The 23,775-nt window shown below is 37.5% G+C and overlaps 2 protein-coding genes and 1 pseudogene across 3 annotated transcripts; 2 read left to right on the forward strand and 1 right to left on the reverse strand.

The window, feature by feature from the left end:
• Positions 1 to 1,962: 1,962 nt before the first annotated feature.
• LOC137279251 (Golgi SNAP receptor complex member 2-like) lies at positions 1,963 to 6,830 on the reverse strand. The gene is made up of 2 exons (XM_067811754.1): positions 6,474 to 6,830; positions 1,963 to 2,409 (listed from the first exon to the last, which is right to left on the reverse strand). Exons 1-2 carry the CDS (start codon positions 6,743 to 6,745, stop codon positions 2,046 to 2,048), a joined length of 636 nt encoding a protein of 211 aa, XP_067667855.1. The 5' UTR covers positions 6,746 to 6,830; the 3' UTR covers positions 1,963 to 2,045.
• A 1,752-nt stretch (positions 6,831 to 8,582) lies between these two features.
• LOC137277538 (uncharacterized) lies at positions 8,583 to 19,875 on the forward strand. 2 transcript variants are annotated; one of them, XM_067809317.1, is made up of 5 exons: positions 8,583 to 8,647; positions 9,653 to 10,407; positions 10,689 to 10,841; positions 16,123 to 16,265; positions 17,329 to 19,875. In XM_067809317.1, exons 2-5 carry the CDS (start codon positions 9,663 to 9,665, stop codon positions 17,467 to 17,469), a joined length of 1,182 nt encoding a protein of 393 aa, XP_067665418.1. In that variant the 5' UTR covers positions 8,583 to 8,647; positions 9,653 to 9,662; the 3' UTR covers positions 17,470 to 19,875. The 2 variants fall into 2 exon arrangements, with proteins under 2 accessions (XP_067665418.1, XP_067665420.1); XM_067809319.1 differs by lacking the exon at positions 8,583 to 8,647 and adding an exon at positions 9,002 to 9,041.
• A 1,696-nt stretch (positions 19,876 to 21,571) lies between these two features.
• On the forward strand, positions 21,572 to 23,145 carry LOC137278725 (uncharacterized; annotated as a pseudogene).
• The last annotated feature ends 630 nt before the right edge of the window (positions 23,146 to 23,775 follow it).

Raw genomic sequence — 23,775 nt, forward strand, 5'->3', positions numbered from 1 at the left:
TATGAGGTGTCAGTTATATTGCCCCACACTACATGCTGAGGGATAAAAACTCAAGAACAATGAACTAACATCAGACCTCTTAACTACGCCACAATTCTGCCCATACAGTGACATCAATGCCTCGATCACATGTATGAAATGCATTCATATTTACAAATAATTTGAAACAAAAAGACAAAGTAATCAATGTCCCCCACAATGGCAAAATACTCCCCATGAATAGGTCTACTAGTTACAGCCAAACCCCGTTTACCCGGACCCCACATATCCGGAAACAATGCCTGCCGGACTATTTTTATGTGAAACAAAACTTATGTTCATTAATTGTACTCGTTTAACCGGACCCCGCGCTTCCGGACCCCAACAGCGAATTTTCAAACCATTCCCATACATTTTCATTGAAAAATGATCCATTTATCCGGACGGAGAGATCTGTGCAATGTGCATGTGTATGTGTCATGTCAATACCGTTTACCACATGACTATGTGATTTCTTAATCTATCACAAAGCATTTGGTGTGAATTGATTAATTAGCCATCAAAACACTAGTGATGCGTGTCACTCGGCTTGTTCATTAGGATTTGGCGCATGTTAGAACATCTCATCAGTAACCAAAAAACATGTTAAGCAGGATTATGGGAAACTACACTAATTTTACTGTATATAAAACTTATAAATTGACCCCTGCTATCTGTCGTGATGCAAGTTAAAAATAGCCTGCCACATGATCAAGTCATTAACAAAAGAATATGCTATTGGCAAAATAGAAACTTTTTGTCATCAATTTTTGTTTTTCATCTAACTTGCCATCTGAAGCTCCACACGCAACACGATTACATCTGAGACAACTTAACAAATGGTAACTTACGTTCCGCCTTCCATGTATTATTGGTACACTTATATGTTGTGATGATTCACTGTTATTACTACTGACTGTTGATTTATTGATAGACGTACGTGAATTTTTTTGCTTTCACTTAATTTTCACGTTTTGGATGTTTGATCCAGTTAACCGGACGTCTAGCTATCCGGACGAATTTCGAGTGAAATCAAAATGTCTGGGTAAACGGGGTTCGACTGTATGATGATGTCAAATGTTTTGGTGTGTATATTGCAAAGTGGAAGGAAACTATTGAAAGGTTTTTAAGTTCTGCTCCAGAAAGGAACACTACCACTAAATTCATTTGAAGCCAAACTTGTTGGAATGGAAGCACCAAAAACACCATTTTATTTAGAAATCCAAAACAACCGAATGGTACCAGTACACCCCCAAACCGATCTTTGTGCCACATTTGGTGAAGAAATAGTGAATGGTTTTCAGTTCTGCTCAGAAATATGTTTTATTCAGAATTTCAAAACTACCAAAAGGCACAGACCTGTCCATGTGCCAAGCTTGGTTTATAATAATGAATGGTTTTAAAGTTCTGCACCGTAAAAGAGTACACAAACACCAAATTCAAAGTCAAACTACCAAAAAGCACTAGTTCACCACCAGTTCTATCTATGTGCCAAGTTTGGTGATGAGAGTGAATGGTTTTGAAGTTCTGGACCAGAAAAGACCAATATGCATGGACGCACACACAGACGGATGGAGCATACCCCCCCACAATAAAATTATAGCATTACTCTGTAGAGTCGGGGAGTAAATATGATTCTGTGCCAGAAGTCATTTGACATGTTTGATGGTGGTCATTACACACTTACCACCTCACGACAGATAGCATATATCTTGGTTTAAAGCTGACATTTTTATTTGGCTATATCACACTATCCTGTAAAATTATCTTGGGTTTAATGTAGCAGTCATTGATACTATGAACAGATTCTCATGCTTGCAGGACATGGTGCCACACAAGCAACAAATCAATTAGAACAACTACCCTTTCCATTTAGCTGCCTCTCTGGTCCATGAAAAGTCACAGGTTTCTTGGACGTTGATAACAAAAAACGACAAACACAGATATACAAAAAGAGCATTTAACAACAATAATTTAATTCTGATTAAATGACATGGCAATGGAATATTTCACGTGTGACAAGAGACTTATGAAAGATACTTCCATACAAGATACATGATAATACAAGTGACTATAACCCCAACAAAGAAGATAATCTTATCTTGAGCAGTTCTTCGTTCAATAATTCTCATCACTGTATTAGTCAAACCAAGATGGTTAGTGATGTCCAAAATTTTCTTGTGCACTCCTTTCAATGTACCTCTCTGATCGCGAAGATTCTGCAGAATGCTTGAACTAGAACCGATGGCATCATCCAATCCCCGATGGGCATTCTGAAGCCGACTATGATGCTGGACAGATGCGTCAATAAAGATGGAAGTGTCATCATTGGCGGTGAAAGATGTTGTAAGAAGAGCCTCTCTTTCCCTTTCTTCTTCTTCTCGAACATACCTGGCAATGAACAATTGATAAAGTCCACATTGTGATACTGTGTATGTTTAAATGTCAATGTGAATTGAAGTTTGAAAAATGATGTATCTGTTCATATGGAATACATGCTACGTTACATATTTTAGAAAGGCTTGCCCACAGTTTGTGGTCTGGATTACCAGTTTTCAGCTTTATAGTTTTGTTGTAGCTACATTGGCTGAGTAGGTTAAGTTGCTGTGATTTAGCACCAGTGATTTAGCACCTTACTCTGAGTGTTAGGATTCAAATCCCACAGGAATGAGTGAGTGAGTGAGTTTAGTTTTACGCCACACTCGACAATAATCCAGCCATATGGCGGCGGTCTGTAAATAATCGAGTCTGGACCAGACTCTGAGGGTGCGGGTTCAAATCCTGGATGGGACTCAACCAAAACGTACTAGAATTTGTACTTCACTGAGAAAGTGAAATCCCAAATATGACATATGTTGCAGACAACCCAGTGACCAACAACATGTGCATCAATCTGTGCAATTGGGAACTGATGACATGTGTCAACTAAGTCAGCGAGCCTCACCACCCAATCCTGTTAGTCACCTCTTACGACAAGCACAGTCGCCTTTTACGGCAAGCATGGGTTGCTGAAGGCCTATTCTACCCTGGGACCTTTATGGGTCAATCCCAGAGGATAAACTGTTAATCCAAATATACTATGTGTTTCATTTGACCACAAGGTTTTGTCTACTTTAAGTCTACTCAATGAAATGTCAGACAGGACAGAATATATAGCCTGCTAGGTAACTGTATACAGGACATGATGTTTTTCTTTCAAGACAGGCAGTTGTTCTGTAAGTTGTAACTGACTACTAACAAACTGTCAGCCTCACATTTATGAACTATACGATATGTCAGAGAGTATAATGATTTTTGATTGAGTTTAGTTATACACTGTTTATTCGCAATATTCAGGCAATATCATGGCATGGAGAGTAACCTTTTTTAAATGAAGCTCTCTTCCTGATCTAGTACTTATTCAAGTAACTTCTTGAACAGCTTCAGCAATCATTAACACAAATGTGTAGTCTGGTACAAATCCAGTAGGCATTTCTACACAACAATAATCCATTTATGCAGCATAGCAGTGTTTAGTGTGAAAGTATTTAGTGGATAATTTGACATAAGCCAAATGAAGTGGCCCAATTGTGAACAGTGCTGAGCAACGAAATTATGCTTAGCATTGATAAAAAAAGAAAATCAATTTTTATCCTAATGATCATTGCAACACGGAAGTTCTCCATGTTTACCATGCTTACAATAGGCATTTTTAATACCACGATAAAGATAACTTGAAGGGAGTGAATATTCACACTGTTTTGAACAATTTCATGCCATGGGACACCAGAAATAGGATGCATACATAGCACACATATGGGGAACTGAACTCAGGTCTGCAGCGTGACAAGAGAACACTTTAACCACTAGGGATGAAACATTATAACACAGCATTAGTAGAATTATTTTGCCTTCAGTTCGCTATACAGTAATGCTATTGAAAAATTCGATATTTTCATTTTTTGTACCGTTCTTTTATCTAGTCAAAAATGACAGTTTACTGATTCAAAATAACAGGTTGGGGACACCTCAGCCTATAATAGTCCGGGATGTTACTGGTTGTTCTGCCTATTTTGCTGCGGGCCAACCAAGCTATATTGGTCTAGATTACCAGTTTTCAGCTTTATAGTTTTGTTGTAGCTACATTGGCTGAGTAGGTTAAGTTGTTGTGATTTAGCACCAGTGATCTAGCAGTGATTTAGCACCTTACTCTGAATATTTTTCGAATTATTAAACAAACTATCAATTTCTGAACGAAATGGTTTTACATGATCATAGAGATGAATAGATAATTGACCCATCAGTTTGGCAAAAAAAAGTTTTTGGACAAAATGGAAATGTACATCAAGTTCAGAAAAAAAAAATGTTTCTTTAGGAACACAGTTGTGCATAGATTGTTCCTTTGACAACTGAAAATGGAGATCTGTGTCATTAATTTTAAGTGAAAATTGTCATAAATATTATAGATTTATACTTAAATAGCAATTGCCAAACACCTGTATCATGTGATGAAAATTTCCAAAAGGGTTTGAACGAAAACTTGAATGATGGCAATACCCTCTGGTGCAAATGCGCCATCTCAAATTTATTTGATAAATGTCACAATTATTGGCCGATAGGTCTACAGCAGATTAGACAGAAAGGCTTATAAATAATATTCCGTTTGGCCTATTCAAGGACTATGGGTAGGTTTCCCCAAACTGAATAACAAAGATTATGGTTGTTATTTTCTCCATGTAACAATGTAAGCTTTGGCTCTTGTCTTGAATTGTCTGCATTAAGATCATATCTCATATACTGTCCCAAATGGACAGAACCAAGGGCTTGTACGTACCGTACTGTGGTAAGAAGGTACCATTTCAACCCTATAAGCTACCCCACCATTACAAAGATAAGTTGGACTGACGTTCCCGGTTGATACCCTGGTTATTATCATACACTACATATCAAACTTCACTTCACTTTTACAATGACACAACACTTTCCGCATAACGTTATAGGTATGCAATACAAGAGGTCAAAGGTCACTTCTCCCCAGTCATATGATTCACTGATAATGCCACTCAAACAAGGCATTAACTCTTAACAAGCTAAAAGCTCAAATTAATGATCCCTAAAACTTGTGAACTAGGTAAAAGTTTGATGCCATATGTAACCATGGTAACACCATCAGTTTCAACTAATAATATTAAAAAAAAAACAAATACAAGTTTTTTCAGGGAGATCTGCCAGTTCAATATTCATGTAGGACAATTTATCACATATCAAAAAACACATGTCCATTACCATCATAATCACATAGATGCTACACGGGAAATGTCCCAGTTTCAGTCTGAAAACTAATCTCAATCATAGAACTATCTTCAATAAAGTATTAATAGTACTAGGAGGCAAATCTCATGCTAACTTCCCCAAGTGTGTAACATGTGGCCTGGATTCACAACAAAGACATACATATCTATTATAAATGCTATTAAGAAATTTGTGGGGGAAAATGTTTACAACAACTATTCCCACCAACCCAAGCTACTAGAGTACCCCTTAACTGACAGCACTGCAGAAAATGAGACACCAATAAAATCTAAATTTGGGTCCAATTTATTGCAACAGGAATCACTTAAGACATCATGAAGTTGAAAAAGACAAATGAACACCTATTATCTTTACTTATAAGAGTAAGTTACATTAAGTTAACATTAGGACCACTGCTAAGTGCGAGAAGTGTGACTGAACTGATGCTGTTAATTGTTACATATTTTATTGTTCATCAGTCTTGCCTTTTTTGTTAAAATTTATTGACTGGCAACAGAACCATTTTTGCAGACATTTCAAACCACAAAGTTACAGACAGAATGTACTACTTGGATGTCAGGAATCAGATTCTTTAGATAAACCTAATATTATAAGTCTTAATTATGTCCTCATCGTAACATATGTTGGCTGTTATGTACCAAATGTGGTCTAATGTATGGGGGAAAAAAAAGAGAAAGATACACATTCAGATATCAACGAGCTACATAGCATTACTAACAGCAGTTGAGTTGTGTGCGTGTTACATGCATATTTGCAAGAAAACAATACAAAGTTCGCTATTGATTGCTGACTTCGCTGTGTATTTTAAGACAGGAATAGTATATCTCAAGACAACAAACAAACTGTAGTTTTCCCAATCAATTTAATTACTTAACTGGTACAGGTATGGGCATATTAGATGGGAAGGTAATTGAAGAAAAGACCTTTGGCTTTGATCTGGAATCCAAAGATTCAAAGATTTGGGGAAATCTGGTGGAATGTGATTGAGGAAAAATCTTTTATTAATTTATGAAATATCTTACTATTTGCTGCCAGTCAAAGATGTTGAAGAGTTCTTTTCGCGACAGTTCTGGGGGTACATTTCATAGCCTCCATGTAAACAAGGGTCTGGAATGTTTGGAATTCTTTCCAAATTGTGACAGTGACATGGAATGGCGTCTCACCTTTTATGTTGCAACTGGCGGAGGGCAGCTTGTAGGTGCTGGCAGTCGTACTTCAGCTGGTCCACTCGTAGTTTGGCGTTTGCTCTCCGGGTTGGGGGTTCTTTATTGACTAGCAGCGTTAGCCGTTCTGAATAACTTATAACATGGTCAATCTTTGCTTGAATTTCATTTTCGATAACGTGGACACTGTCAGCTGGGCAACGTTCCATCTTCCCCAGGTCGCCTTGCACTTCGTGCAATAATTTGTTGGTTTGGTGGTACAAAGACTCCATTGTTGATGAATATACAGTTGTGCAAGTGATCTTTACCACCACGATTCCTGCTTGGATGATAGTCTAACGGTACTGCTAACCAATATGTGTGAAAATGTCATCGACATCACCGGTGTTATCTTCGACGTGTCGAGTCTAATTTCACTTCCGGTGTAATAGTGTTTTCAGCATGTCGTTACTAGAAAATACTACTTTTACCAACAATTCAACACGGTTATAGCAATGGATCGATAATTGTTCTGTTGTGAAAGGAATAATTATGGTGAGAAGAGATCACATCTATCTCAGATGTAATGACGATGGATGTGGTTACGACAATGGTTTGCAAAAAGATGAACTGGTATTACATGTCACCATCACAGCTAATAAATACGAACACGAGCTACTGAGTGTTGCACCAGTATGAAAAGTGTCCAGAAGGCAATTAAATGCTTACCGTTCTTTTTCAAGTGAAAATAGGCTTTTTGATGTACAACAGTAATAAAGGCCAAATCACGTTACTGTGGTTTACTTTGGTTATTGTTTAATGAACAGAACAGTTACTGTTCATTTGAGAACATATAAAGTGCGTCTGAAATGAACGTGTTTTTAAAAAATCTTCTAAAGTCTCTCTCAAAATGACAAAACAGTAAACGTCTATGACGATGATTTTGTCTGTACTCTAAATAAAAGTGGATTTAGCCAAATAGTTGAGCCCTCGCTCGTCACGCGGAAGACCAGGGTTCGATTACCCTCATGGGTACAACGTGTGCAGTCAATTTCTGGTGTCTCCCGTCGTGATATTACTGCAATATTGATAAACCGACCTCTGTACCTCGTAGCAGCAAGGAAGGGTTACAATGGGGTTTCAAGTGTTGTGTTGTTTCTATTAGAAAGATAAGTCATCAGGAGGAAAACAATATGCATGAACATTTCTCGAGCGAAGCAAATTCGATATTATATTTAAATATCAGTTTATGGCCACTATCAATGATGGTAAATTTATATGAATAGTAACAAGTACAATCGGTTAAGCTGACAAACTTGTTGCAAAATAAAGAAACGTATTCTGGTATCTTTTGAAAAAAACTGATTACCGGTATTTTGTGCTTAGAGGTCATTTTAACGAATATTTTTCTTGAAAGAAATTTATACAACGCAACTATGCATATCTTTAATATTGGCCTAATTTCAATTATAACGGTTTCAGGAAAATGAAATATTAACAATGAGTCCTTTCTCCGTTTGATTATATACTTTACGAAATGTGACTCTCTGTGAAATATGTTTCTTTACGAAACGACCCGAAATTAAAGCATTTGGGATTAATCTTTCTCAGTAAAGTACAGATTCTAGTACTTTTGGGGCTGAGCCCCATCTGGGATTCGAACCCACACCCTCAGAGTCAGGCACATAATCGCAAGCACACCAAGTGCTAGAATCTGTATTTTACCAAGAAGGTGAAGTCATCTGTGTAAGATACGCTACATTTGACCACTTTCTGAATGGCATTGTGTAATCATAGCTTTCGGTAGTGGACGTCGTGCCAATTTACACTTAACAGAGGGTTACGCAAAGTCCGAACTCTAGACTATCAGTTGTCCGACTTCCATTTACAGTGGAAGTCGCGGTGGCTGAGCGGGTTAGGCGGTTGACTGTGAGGGTGTGTGTTCAACTGGACCCCAAAAGTACTAGAATATGTACTTTGCCAAGAAAATGCAATCCAAAAATAAAACAAGTGTTATATTTGATCACTTTCTAAATGGCATTGTATAATCATGACGAGAAATTATCTTAGAAGGGGTTAAGGCATTACATTCCCTGTTCTCTTTTAAATTTCCTACTTTTTGATAAACCCGTTGTTTTGACAGCTGCCGAAAAAGGGTCGTTATGTTTGTTGTGGCGAGAAATAGAATCAATGGTGTATGTATCAACAGTACTGAGAAGCTAGTTGCCAGTGTTATAATTTATGCAATTCCAAGAACATTGTAGGGATACCTGGTGATCCTTTTCTTTTTCTAAATTGCCTTCTGATTAGGGAAAAGAACGTTTTCTTGCAGTGCAGTACTCCCATGGCAACATAACAAAGTGGCGAACGTATTCTATAATCGCCTAAAGTTCCATCACCAGGTATTCCTGGTATCCTAGATATCCTTGGAATTGTATAAATGATTAGAACGGGAACTCGATTTTCATCCCCTAGATAGACTCATTCTTCTGATTAGGGAAAAGAACGTTTTCTTGCAGTGCAGTACTCCCATGGCAACATAACAAAGTGGCGAACGTATTCTATAATCGCCTAAAGTTCCATCACCAGGTATTCCTGGTATCCTAGATACCCTTGGAATTGTATAAATGATTAGAACGGGAACTCGATTTTCAGTAGATAGACTCATTCTTAAGAAACGTGAATATATTGAAGGCTAGATATAAAGATTTTACTTTTAATGAGGCCTTCATGATATCTTTCCTTTTATTTATTCCTGCAGAAATGAGGGTTTGTTTAACATGCAGACCAGAACTTTACTTGTCTCAGAAGAGTGTGAACACATCTGGGGGCTGTGGGGTAGCCTAGTGGTTAAGCGTTCGCTCGTCACGCCGAAGACCCGCGTTCGATTCCCCACATGGGTACAATATGTGAAGCCCATTTTCTGGTGTCCCCCGCCGTGATATTGCTGGAATATTGCTAAAAGCGGCGTAAAACTGGACTCACTCACTCACTGTGAACACATCTGCTTTTAAGTTATGGAAACTGCAAAACCTGACACTTTAAAAACAATATCTGAACTACAAGTAATCAGGACGTATCATGTGTGTCATTTCATTGATTATGAATGCAATTTTTCCCCAAGCAAAATGTTGACTTTCTACAGAAAACCTGATATTTGGTCTTGTTTGTCATATACTGATAGTTCTTTCTCACTGCAGGTAGCTGGCCATGTCCTTGATGTTTGACAATGATGACACTTGTATTTTTGTCGGAGGGTTAAAGAGAGACCTGGTTGCCCGAAAATTGAAAGGTTACCTAACGCTCTTGTTCAAATGCCTCAACCTCGATATCAGAAGACGCCATATAACAGTCATCAACAGCAAGAAATCAGACTACTGCTATGCATTTGTTGATCTGCAACATGTTGACACAGTCAAATATGTTCTTCATCACTTAAGTTCCGAGACTAACCGAGCAGATGTCCATTTTGATTTCACCTCAATACAAGACCCAAGCAAACGTCTCAAGGTCGACTACAAGAAACCACCAAAACAACCCCCTCAGGGAATAGTCGACCGCAGTAACAATGGTGCTGACAATGGCTCTGAACCACAGTTCTCATTGGCTGATAAAGTCAAGAACCTTCCATTCTCAAGTCCAACTCATCAGGGCAGTCATGTACAGACATCAACCACAGGTCTGGCAACACAGACATCCAAACCAGTCTTACCACCCCTTGAAAGTGTTCAGGTGTCCATGGCTACATCAGTCAGTGGCCTGGGTCCCAATGCACCTAAGCGTTTTTATCATTTCCGGGAAACTTTAGGCAATGAGACTCGGACAGCTGAATTCAAACAGGGAGGGTTTGTTACAGGTGAACGCAAGTACCTGTTACAGGACAATGTTGGGAAGTATGTGTGTGGCTTTCTCAACTCAAATGGTGGGACATTGTTCATCGGTGTAGACAATGATGGTAGGTGAATCTTCAAAGACATTAGAAGCAAAGAAAGTTTGCTCCACAGTCAAATCTTTTAGTATTTTTTTTGACAGCTGGCGTGAACCTTGGTAGATGTCTCTGGCATGAACCTTGGTTTATGGTCTCCGTCATAAAAGTATGCATCTTTGACTTGTTTGAAACATGATACTGAGTGTTGTTTTAGACATCGTTGCAATACAGCCATATTGAAAATATCATTTGCTTAGTCCAAAATGTGGTTGTATTGTGCTCATGTAATGTTATGTTATTGTCCACAGGCTATGTAGTTGGTGTTGTATGTGACCAGCAAGATGAGGACAAACATCGACTGTCCATAGATCATGCCATCAAGTCCATAAGTCCAACATTGCTACCTGACCTGTACACTGTTGACTTTGTACCAGTCCTGGATGAAGCCAACTCTTTCTCCTGTGAGTCTGTTTGCCCACCTGTTTTTTTTTTAATGTAAAACATATTAAAATACATGGGTGAATGTTTTAAATATAGTTTGAAAATTTTGAATAGTCGAGTGCTTGTTGTGATGTTACTACAACATATTATGCTACAAACAACACAAAAAAGATTACACTACTCATATTGAACATGTGGAATAGGGGACTATTTATTCAGCACCATCTGTTGGTACATATGTGTATCCTGACTCTTGTTAAAAGATCACATATACTCTAGCAGGGTACAAATACACGAATACATTGATTGAAATAGGTGAAACCTCGTCATTAAAACTACTCATTTTGACATTTAATAACCTTAAATCAACCTTTTTGACAAGAGTGCACAATTCTCTGCTGCAAACGAAATTTCAACCAATCAGGGGAGTGTCTCCGTAACGTAATGTGAGGTATGCCCGTGGGAGGCGCTGCAAAATTCATGTACATTTCCGGGGGATCTATACCTGAAATTGTGACAATTGTTATGAAAAACGAAAGCTTTATGTTTTCACAAACTACTGTCATTTAATGTTGTCACCAGCTATGCCTATCTTCAGAGTTATAACTTGTTTTCATAGACAATTCTGCCAAAATCGCTTGTCGTCAACACGGTTATAAATCGTTATGTTACAACCTGTGTAATGACTTTGATCATGATTCAAATACATGTTTTCACTACGAGTAGGAAGTAATTTGACTTTTTAACTTACTGAAAACAAATCATAATGTAATTGATTCACTATTTTTAAAAATGGAAGTGCCCTTTTGTGAACATCTGCCTCTCTGAGAATAGATTCTATTTAGGTTTGTTTTCATAGAGTTATAATATCAAATCTACTCTGGTAGTGAAATATGTATTAGCTGACAGTAGGAATTTGTATGCCATAGCATACACCATAGCAATTTCACTCTCGGAAGGGAGGTGGGTGTCAAAATGATACTGCTTACAATATCTTCTTTGAAAGGCATTTTTGAAGTTGTATAGATGAAGGAAAACCAAGTTCTATGGATAGTCAACTTCTTTATGGCAATGGCTGTGACATTTCAGTGTAGGTATCGAGCAAATGATACATAGAGTTGTAACATAGAGAATATATACATGGCTGCAAGTGTGCATATACAATTGACATGGCTGATGTACACTGGATTGCTGGTGAGTGATGTGAGCAGAGTTGGTAGATGTACAGAGTAATATTGATTAAAACAATATGTTGAATGAGTTTATATAATAGATATTTTGATGTATACTGACGTGGTTGAAGGGAGTAGGTTGATGTATGGTTACCAATTGAGCAGATCGATGTTCATGCTGTTGATCACTGGATTGTCTGGTCCAGACTTGATTATTTACAGACTGATACCACATAGCTGAAATATTGCTGAATGAAGTGTAACACTAACCTCACTCACTCACTATATATCAATATCAGCCATTTCCATGTCCTAGAGTGGGAACCTGTGGTGTGTTAGCTGTGCTCACTTCTACGCTTATTTCATGCTAACATCCAAGTCAGTGTAATCACATTAGGAGATACCACGTGATCTTGCACCTTAAATGAGCAAAATATTCTTAAAGGGTCACTGATCCAGAGTGATAAATGTTTATCGCCAACGGTCAAATTACAAAACCAAACTGCAAGCTGGTCAGCAAACACTCCCTCAACTGTGATGGTCACAGGGACTAGGCTACTGTCCACCTTGACAGATTTCTTCAAAATAAACTGTGGGACATTAAGAAAAGTGGATGTCCATCCTTTGCCATTATTTGAAAATATCTGTGTTATTTCCTTTCTGATTATAATAAAGTATCCCAGCAGTGTAGGCTTTTTCAGAATTTCTAATGCTGGGATGGTATAGTGACTGATTCAGTTTGAACCTTTCGCTATGTTTTTTACCTCAATATTTAATCATGTCATGTAAAAATATGATGTCTTCAGGCTGGTAGATTGCAAAACTCAGTATTTAGATAGTATTGAGGGTTGGCCCAACTTCCATAACAAACATCACGTGTAAGCCCCGAGAACTTTAATAATGGTAGCTACGCCCCTTGTCTATAACTATTATGATAATGAAACACACATTTGATTTACTTGTATCCATGAACTAATAACAACCACTTTGCCATTGCCAGAAAAATCTGAAATTTTTTTAGGTTCAATACTGATTATACCTATTTACCTAAGCACACAGCAAATGTTTATGTGTATTTCTTATGTAGCAATGAAGTTATGTTCTTATTATCAAAACAGTGTTGGCACATAGTGTTTTCAGGCAATTAAAGTTGCATGCAATTCAACGAGTTCTTCTCCCTTGCTGTAACCCATGTTTGGTGGTAGGAACCTACATGTGCTACATGTCATCATTCACTTGATGGTCAGTTTATGAATGAATTTATAACAGGTATGATTAGTGGTAACACCACTCAGATTACTCAACATTGGTTCCAATTTGGCATTTCTCCTTTCTGCAGTAAATACTCAACATCATGAATTAAGGTCTTATGTGGCAAATGTATTACATGTTATTCAGAGCTAAAATGGATAGAATTATGAAAACGCCTTATGTGGTCTTATGTGGCAAATGTATTACATGTTATTCAGAGCTAAAATGGATAGAATTATTAAAACGCCTGCATGTTATCAGGAATGAGCGGGCCACTTTAACTTGATAATGCCTGCAAAGTGCTTGATGACGGGCCATTATCAAACCTGTTGTTAGGTGATGTCATAAGTAGCTCAGCTGTTGAAGTTCAATCACCTACGACTCGTTTGAACTTGAGCTCATTATTGACGATATATCTGGCTCACATTCGTTATATGTACCCGTGCCATTTAGCACTTCCTTGCCTGTGCCTACCATAACAATTGTACATAAATTGCAACAATAAATGAAAATATCGACTGGAAGTCTAATGTTTGTGAGCACTGAAAACAATGGCGGCTGATAGTATGGGCAAAGTCAAGGTATTTGTAAAAAGTGTGTCAGTGACTTACCTATACTGAATACACCCTGCCGTGAACAGACTGTGTAAAAACAACAATCTTCATGCAAAGGATTAACAGCAAATACGTTAATTGGTTGACTGGTCATTATTGGGTAGCTAAATTACTTAGAATATCGGACATCCTACAATTAATACAGGACAAATTGTATGGTTAGCAACTTCTTGAGTTTATTTTTACGACGTTTTGGGGCTTATCCCAGCCCCCTCACCATAGCCCCCTCATCATGTTGAGCTGAACTGAACACTAAGGCTAATTGTTAACTCTGCCCATGACCTCACAATGCTTATGACGTCACAATGCTATGACAACATAATAGAATTAGTAGTGAATGGTTACAACTAACATGATTCATAGAATGAATACATCTTATTTTGTATATATAGTAGTGTTGTTGGATTAAATTAGAAATGACAGATCATTATTATACCAAATTGTAAGATTGGACATGTACAAAGATTTTTTGATAAAAGTATTGCATATATAGCATGTAAAGTAATACTATTAACAGTACATAGGGGGCTGGGATAAGCCTCGAAACGTCGTAAAAATAAACTCAAGAAGTTGCTATCCATAAAATTTGTCCTGTATTGCTACGCCAACTTCTAAATGCCTTTGAAGAATCAAATCCTACAATCAGTTGCCAGGTATCTTTGGTGACCAGTGAGGTTAAACAACAATGTGAAAAACTTGAAACGACGAATCATTCTTTTGTCAGGATATTGATGGATACATTGCTGAACAACGTAATTGCCTGACATTGTTGCTATAACTTTAGTCTGTTTTAAATTTAATATTTGCTTTTTGTTTTAATTCATTTGTTGTAGCATTCAGCAGAATCTGTATGACAGACAAGATACACTAAGTTGTGCATAGGGCGTGTGTGAAATGTGATTCACGTTGGCAATCTATACTATGTTTAGATGTTTCCATCATGTATAAATTCATTTTATGTATATGCAGATTGTGTGTTTTTAATTATTAAGTTTAAAAATGCATACAAATATGATAATAAACTAATTAGGAATACAAGACAAAATATAGTTCGTTGACGACATTCATCGACTTTTCGTTTGTTTTCATAATAATGAAGTAAAAATGACTTCATCTTTGTTGATCAGTCTATACTTATCCTGTTAATTGCACATGCGGGTGGCGCAGCAGAGGTCTGAACCAGTCACTGGGATATTATCTGGCTACTCATGAGAGCAAAACAATAGCAAAAGCAACATCCATTCCACGGAAATTGCTCTGGATCAGTGCCCCTTTAAGTACATTGGAAGCTGTCTAATTCGGACTCAGCTGGGACCGACTTTTGAGTCCGAATTACGAGGAGTCTGAATTGGACTGATGAGAGTCAAGAGTTAGCTCCCTTGACCAGGAGATACGCATGCATGGTACTTTTACCATGGTGTAAAGTGTTTTTGGGGTAACAGCGCAAAAGATGATCATGGACATTATTGCGTATCAGTAGATTATCAAAACTGTAATTCTGTCAATAAATATCACCTCATCTTTTTTGAATAATATATTGTTAGAATTATCCGGTGGTTCCCAATGGAACACTCATTTCGTGTCTTGTCCGTAAGCATGAGCGCAAAAAGTGACATTCCATGTTTTCCTGTTACTCACTATTTCGTAGGGTAACACCCTTGTATGGAAGCAAGGAATCTTCTCCACAGAAATCAACAAATACAACATATCATTGGCTCAGGCATGTTGCCATTGATGAGAAATTAATGGAGTATCGTCTTTTTATAACAAAATCGCATACCATCAAAATGAGGTTGAGTGAGTCGTGTCAGCTTGCTGAACTTCTTTGTTAATTCCTTTTGTTAATTGGTTATCATCACACCTGATAATCTGTTTGAAGTCGGTAATCGGCTAACTACAAAGCACTTCCGCCTCAGGCAGTCCCACTAGTCCGAGTTAATTAACGACGTTTTCATAGTAAATTAACTTGAGGGGCGGAGATTTCAGTCTGAAATCTGAGTTACATGAAGTCCGAATTAGTTAGCCTATATGTAATGATAACTTAGTTAACTTCTGCCGGGACCAACAATTCGGTCCGAATTATATAGAAAACCGAGTTACTTAGGGTCCGAGTAAGACAGCTTCCACTGTACATTGTTAAACCCCACTTCACCTCACCTCTGGCACCTTAATGCTTTAGAATTTGCTTATATATGACCACTTATTCATAGCTATGTAACAACTAGAACTGTCTGAATAGTTCATAGGTGTGATCTGTGTTGCAGCGAATCTGAAGGTCATAGAGGTGAAGGTGAAGGACCTAGATGATCATGATGAACTGTACCTGTACCGTGGTGATGCCTTTCTGCGCAGGGATGGCAGCGTGCAGATGCTGAAAGCCCGGGAAATACAACACTGGGAGAGAAAGGTGAAGTCATGCGTAATTTCAAGATGTTTAATTTTTTGTGTCATGTGCTTTCAATGATACAATTCCAAACTGTATTGATATTTTGAAGACAGCATGATTCTTATGTTACGAGTGTGTATTTTCAGTATATTTTGTTATTAATTCAGTAATAATTATTATTGGGTAACAACATTTAGTGTTTTGAATAATAATTATGATGGGTCACATTTCTTTTTAATAGATTGTCAACACTTTTAGGATTCTGGTTTTCCGGAATTTATCTGCTCCTAGTTTTCTATGTGTTCACTTCCGGGAGACTTATTTGAGGGCATTCTACAGTGTTGACGATTGTCTTAAGTGCCCAAACTTTCGGGAAATGACTTAGTATATATAAAAAGGCTGGTTGCCGTGTGGAGGGCGACACTCATTCATATTAACTGGAGGGTATATTACTGCCAACGCTTGATCATCAAAACCCGTCAACGCCTGACCTACATTATCTGCTGTCACACCGATTGCTGTGTTAACATTCTGCATGGCTGTTCTCTCTCACACCAAGACTTTCGTGAATTTGCTACTATATATATCTTGTGACCCATTGCCTTAGATTTTATCTCTCTTGAATTGAGTTTGTAGTCAGCATTGTTATATTGACTTGTGACTTTGTATACCTTGCTCTCGTTGCATAATAATTCAGAATTTGAACGTTTATGACTTTGTTCTGTTTTGCTGGTTCACTGGGGATTTCTTACATAGTTTGTCACAGTAAATTCTTAACCGTAACACTTATCATAACATTCTATTTCTGATTATACATGTTGTGTTATGCAGGCTAACCTTCCAGGACTGCCCAAAGCTATTCCAGAACAAGGTCATGCTGTGTTATTCAGTCTACCTTTCCAAGACTGTTCCCAACTATTCCAGAACAAGGTCCTGCTGTGTTATTTAGTCTACCCTTCCAAGACTATCCCCAACTAATCGAGAACAAGGTCATACTGTGTTATGCAGTCTACCCTTCCAAGACTGTCACTAACTATTCCAGAACAAGGTCTTCTTGTGGTAACTTTCTTACTTACGTCCACAGAAACATGAGAAGTCTCAGGAAGGCAGGGAGGAAGTCATGGTGAAGTTGATGCAGAAGACAAATGAGCTGCAGACCCTACAGAAGCAGATGTTGGAGTTAGAGAGAAAGAACAAGAAGTCCAAAGTCTGCTCAGTCATGTAGCGCAGATCCTTCAGCCTTGTCTTGTGTCACTTTCATCAGGATCATCAGTCTTGTAATTGTTACTTCTGTGTTATTTTGAACCCCTTTTTTTTCAAAAACAACATGATTACAGTTGTATGAAGAGTTCTAGAGAATATACAGGAAAATTAGTACACTTTTCTTTCATTAACTTTTTTATGGTTAACACAGTTAAGTGGAGAACTATACTGTGTGGAGGCACAGTGCCATTTAGAAAGTGGTCAAATGTAACGTACCGGTAATGTCATTTTTAGGATTACACATTCTACAGATTATAGATGAGACCAAATCAGGAGAAAGTCACAGCAAGAAAAACTTCATTATTTCAATACATTATCAGATATCTAGAACATATTTTGTTGTTGTATAGGTGTGACTATGTGTCATCGCCTTTGGTGCATCTAGACACATGCCCCAACTTCATGACACCTGGTGGGAATGGTTTGGGGTTCCTTCCTGTTGATATTTTGTGCCTGTTACTTGTATTTATGACCCTTCATTGTTTCAAGGGGTTTCCAGTACAGTAAGGATGCTCATCTTAAAATTATCCATCGGTTTCAAATTGCATCTAAGATACTTTGGTTTATAACTACACACATATTTCTGCATGAATCTGACATCAAATCAACAGATATTTAATTGTGTTTTCTTGTTTCCTCTGACATGAAATTTCCAGAATATTTTTACAGATATGTTTCTGGATATGTCTGCAAATATTATCCTCGATAATCTGCAGGGTCTAATCTTGTAATTCATTACTATACCCTGGATGCATTCACGGCTCTTTTATTACTTCCCTTGGCTGGCCCTTCATCCAATCAGATGTATACACTGGGGAGCTTAGTGTACTATTTAGAACTGACTTTTGCTTCTTTAATTATCTAAACGATTAAACTTGGAAACACAAATGATGTAGAAGTCCGTCCTCAGTAGGAGGCGCCAGCAAATGGAGGTAATAAAATTAGCGAGCTGAGAAGTGCGTCCAGGGAACAGTGGAGATTTATTGGAACATATATCCGCGAAATTTCCGAGGATGACAAATATGTGAGTTGAAAAATGTTACTGTTATTCTTATACACATGTTGATGGTGGCAGCGCAAGTTTTATACTAGCATCTTACAAACTACTGTGATATTTGTCCCAATTCCTTTGTAGTATCCGTAGTGGTGTGGTATGTCTAGTTTGGTACAGATTAATTTTTTTGCCAGTGAGTTTGAATGGTGTATACTCAATTATGTCAGTTATGATTTGTGAGTGAGAGTATAGTTTTACAAAACCTTCAGCAATATTAGGGACAGAGTGGAAAAGGTGCAGGAGATTTACACTTAAAATAAGTTAATATGTGTGATAGAATCAAACTCAGATCAAGGGCATCTGTTTCACTTGTCTCATATGTCTCTTTTAAGCGGCTTGTAACATGGTATAAACTGAGGACAATCAACTGCACAGAAGTTCCCAGTTTGATGTTATATGTCTGATAGGAATCTGGAGAATATCCTCATTTCAGCCCTGAATAAACCTAGACTTTCTAAGTCATTTTAACCTTTCTTTGGAATTTTAGGATATTTTGTTTCTGACACTTCTTGTGAGTGATTACTCTTTCTGTTGAAGACAATAACTGCTGGACATACCATCTTCTTTTCCATTGATTCAAAATGGGTTCCTGTTATTTGAAACATTTTGAACAAACATGCTGCATAGTCATTCCAGCTCAGTTATATGTAATGCCAGAATGCTGAGAACATTTTGGCTTCTTCCTGTTATGTCTGATCCAAACATCACTCTGTTATATGGGATGTTGTTACTTGATTATTTGACCTGCTAAAAAGGTCACTCTGTGATATTGGCTGTTATTCTTGGATTATTCGTCTGCAAACACTAAAGCAGCATTTTTATTTCATGATATGTTTTTAATGTTTAATAAAAAATATTTTTGACCATTGACTCCATGATTTTGATAAAAAAAATTGTAAATTGAGGAATAATAGGACTAGGTGCCAATTAGAAGCAAGCATAATTCTGTGGAACTCCACCCTGTTCTCACCTGAACTTAATAGATAAGGGCACTACAGTTGCTGTCGTTCAAACCCTTTCATTGTTACATGTATTAACTTATTAATATGCCATCTCAATGGCCCAGTCACAACCACTGGTCCTGTTGTAAGACATGCTAAGTAAAGAATCTATGGCTACATCATAAAAACAAAATCATATGTATATTTTCATCAACCGTCATGTAAAAATGTGTACTTTCTACTGCCTTCATGTGAAAATGTGTACTTTCTATTTGTCATCAGACATTTCCGTTCTTCTAAAGATGTAATATGTCTTAGCTGTGAGTGCCAAATTCACTTTATGCTAATGTTGATGATTAATAAAGATTAAAAATGAAGCATGTGTATACATATTGTGTTAAAGTATTGTTTTCACCATTGTTGACATCCTTTCTTCAATGACATCACTTCTGTTCAGGACTGACAATTTAGGTTGTACCCATGTTTCATTTTTTTAGACATATTTGTAAACTTTAAGCTAACTTTAGTTTATTATATATTCAAATGTTGTAGGAGGTGAAGCACACGATCAGGTGGTCAGGCTCGCTGACCTGGTTGATACATGTTATCATATCCCAGTTGTGTAGATTGACGCTTATGCTGTTGATTGCTAAATTTCTGGTCCAGACTCACCAAACCAACCAAACAGCGATAAAATCAGAATGACATAAACATCAATTATTTTCTACATTGCAAGTAATAATAATTTAGAAGTAGTAAAAGTCTTTTTCTTTCACACGTCCATCCATTTCTGCTCTCCGGAAGTAGGTTGTCCTACCTTTTTATTGCTTCAGTGAGCAAACAAGCTACAATGGGGAGGTAATTTTCAAGGGAGAAAACAACCCTTATTGAACTGGGCTGCATATGCACCACAATGTCAGGTGATAATACAACTTTTCTATGAACAAATGGTTTCTCAATACATTTCTCCCTGCGAATAGCTGCAACATTGCTGATGCAACAATAATCAATATTTACTCAGTTATATATTTCAAACAGTTCACATGAGTAGGTCTGAAATTACTGTTATTTAAATATTCAAATAAGATATAAAATATAACAACCTACATCTTGATTGCACATATATTGATTGAATATACTAGTATATACAAATCCAAACAAAGAATACATTACTTATCTCAGAGAAGTGTGGGTGCAAGTAAGTTATGGGAATCTCAAGCCTAGAAAAATTAGCTAATGATTTAAGTTTATGCTGAGCACTTTAAAACCAATATCTGAACTGCAAGTAGTCTGGATGTTTAACATCACAGCTTATCAATCCAAAGTTTAACAAAGAAAAATGTTGACATTCTATCGAGAATATTTGGTCTTTGTTCAAAATTCAGCTCAAGACTGAACCTTAGTTGAAAAAGCAGCCTCTGTAAGTGATTCACAACAAATAGTGTTATTCTACAGAGTCACATAAAGTCAATTTACATTCATAAATGTGGAAAATATGACATTTTACCTTTTGGCCACCTCTGTTAGGCAGATGACATGGTCCTGAGATAATATTCCCAGAATTCAGACAGGAAATGCAGTGTCTATACTGGGCCAGTTCTAGTCCACTACAGTATTGCGGTGTTGCACTTAAAATAACCACCCATATGATGCCCAGTGCAAATTTGCCTAAAATGAGCCAATAACAGAAAACAAGCATTGGTCCATTACTGGCTCTATACTGTTGTCCATTTGTTAGTACTAACGGCACATGCCTGAACGATTCCAACACTGGCCAAGTTCTGTGATGTTAAGGTATTCCCCTCAATTTTGTATTATTTACATCATATACACTAGATTTATTGTAAGGACCTCTTGATTTCCAAGATTTATTCTTGAACGCTGTGATAAATTATATTCTTAGTGCACTTGCTACATGAGTTTAACTGAAATACATGTAATTATCTAAAGAACTAGTGCTCTTTGTCATTTAGGGGTGGAGGGAGGATCAAGACTCCAGAACCTGCGATTTTATCTTGCAGAGGAACTTTGTGAGGCAGAATCAGAGACTGATCTAGTAGATCAGGACCATGATATTACACAAAAAAGTTAAAAGTTGCAAAAATGAATTTTTAAAACATGAGAAAAATCTTCTTAAGATTATTCCTACAAAGAAAGCAAATAATGCTGATGAAATTGAAGGTGATGGTGATAAGTACAATACGAGTGCAGGCTAAAACGTCACCAAAGCAAATTGGCACCTGGCGAAAACGGCACCATTTGGACACAAGCTCCCTTTGGCGAAAACGTTCGGCTACAAATGTTAGGGCGAAAATGTCACCATGTAACATTTGAAAAGGATGAACATTGATATGATGATGATTACACGATGCCATTTAGAAAGTGGTCAAATGCAACATATGTCATATTTGGGATTTCACTTTTTTAGTAAAGTACAAATTCTAGTACTTTTTGGGTTTTTTTTCCCATCTGGGATTCGAACCCGCACCCTCAGAGTCAGGCACCTAATCGCCAGCACACAAAGTCAGCCGCCTAGCCCGCTCAGCCTCCTGAAGGGCTCCTGATATATACATTTCATTTCAAAATACATATAGTTATTACAATAATAAAAATATCGAGTAAAGTCACCGCTATTTTTTGTATTATTCTTTATAATAACAAAATGTTAAAACAACAAAGTCAGCATAACAAAAAAGTCAATATAACTATGTTTTATATATGGTGCTGTTTTAGCCCATCAATCAGTAGCCGTTTTCGCCAATATGGTGCCGTTTTCACCAAACGATTTAGGTGCCATTCTGCTGTGGTACCGTTTTAGCTATGACCCGTACAATACTACACTGGTCTTTGTAAAACTATAATGGCATTGTTCAGTCTGGTATCACATCAATTGGTCAGTCTTCACGTTCATTGCTGGCGAAATTTCAAAACTTAATCATTACATTTGAGAGACTCAGACTGAATTTACCCGCTGTTGACCTAAGTTACACATCTTGTGGCATCAAAACTACAATTTCCAGGGTGCTTAATCAGGTTATGGATGTCTTGTACATCTACTTGAAACAACTTGTGTTCTGCCCTGATAAAGATTTATGGAAAACAATGCCAATGATATTCAGAAAGTATTTTGGATGCAGAGTGTCTGTTATTATTGACTGTTTTGAGTTTTTTTTACTGGTAGACCATCCAATTTGACAGCTTAAACCAGACATAGTCAACATACAAGTATCATAACACTGTAAACTATGTTATTGGCATCACTCCCCTAGATTCAATAAGTTCTGAGGGATGGGGAGGTCGTGTTGGTTATTTCACCAACCATCTTCTCCATGATCATATACTACAGTAGTATTTTCAGCTGGAGGCTTTGATCTACAAGGAATTCCTGGTTCTGTAGGAGCGGAGTAAGGATTTCAGTACTTACACAGGTAAACTTAAGTAGAGGAAACAAGAAAGACTGCCAGTATAAGAACTCACGGAGAAAGAGTTATTGGTAGTGTCCGGCAAAAATACATGATATCAAGTAGCAGTATTTCCATTGATTAGACCAATGACGAATAATGATGCTGGTCCACTACTTGCCAAGCTTGTCCATGTTTGCTGTGCACTTCGATCATGTGTCCATTTGAGAGAAGGTTACTAATATGTTGTGAGACTTACAAAAGATGAACAACATAACCTGACCTGAAAGGGCAAATGTGTGTAATGCTGACACATTTAGGACTCGGGAATACACCAGATGCGAGAGACGTGCTGTGCAGTGGTGAAGAAGGGGAGGCAGTTTAGTAGCAAATCATTGGCCTTTGTAAGCATGTTGAAGGAAGACCAGCTTTCCGGTAGCATGCTCAGCTCTGATGTAGGTGACCTCCTCAATAACATCACCTTGCAACATGCCTCTGAAATTCTCTGAATGAATTTTGAAAAGTCACTTCCCAGGAGAGTTAAGTGAAATTTCGCTTATCCACTGTCAACAATGATAACAGGAAGTTTCAAGCCAAAACACACGAAACGTTTGGGTCAACTTATGGAAGGCTGCATGTGCAGATTGTAGACCAAAAACATTTCGCAATAAAGTACAATGCCCGACCTTTCAACTCGATTCAGTGAGCCGTACAGCATGCAATCAAGGGAGATTACTCCGACAGCCTTATGAGTGTGTCTGAAATTAGATTCTGCTTCTATTTAAATATTCAAATAAAATATCAAATATCACCCAAACACATTTGTGACAAAAACGTCATGGACCTTTTTAAAGGGGCACTGATGCGGAGCG

The sequence above is a fragment of the Haliotis asinina genome, chromosome 3 (genome assembly GCF_037392515.1).
Source record: "Haliotis asinina isolate JCU_RB_2024 chromosome 3, JCU_Hal_asi_v2, whole genome shotgun sequence".
Taxonomy (NCBI): Eukaryota; Metazoa; Mollusca; class Gastropoda; order Lepetellida; family Haliotidae; genus Haliotis; species Haliotis asinina.

Bases quoted from the DNA above. Each gene is read 5' to 3' on its own strand.
- LOC137277538 (XM_067809317.1), top strand. From the start codon at position 9,663: ATGTCCTTGATGTTTGACAATGATGACACTTGTATTTTTGTCGGAGGG. The intron at 10,408-10,688 runs GTAGGTGAATCT...TATTGTCCACAG, and splicing joins CATCGGTGTAGACAATGATG to GCTATGTAGTTGGTGTTGTA. The intron at 16,266-17,328 runs GTGAAGTCATGC...TTACGTCCACAG, and splicing joins TACAACACTGGGAGAGAAAG to AAACATGAGAAGTCTCAGGA.
- LOC137279251 (XM_067811754.1), bottom strand. From the start codon at position 6,745: ATGGAGTCTTTGTACCACCAAACCAACAAATTATTGCACGAAGTGCAA. The intron at 2,410-6,473 runs GTGAGACGCCAT...GTTCATTGCCAG, and splicing joins CGCCAGTTGCAACATAAAAG to GTATGTTCGAGAAGAAGAAG.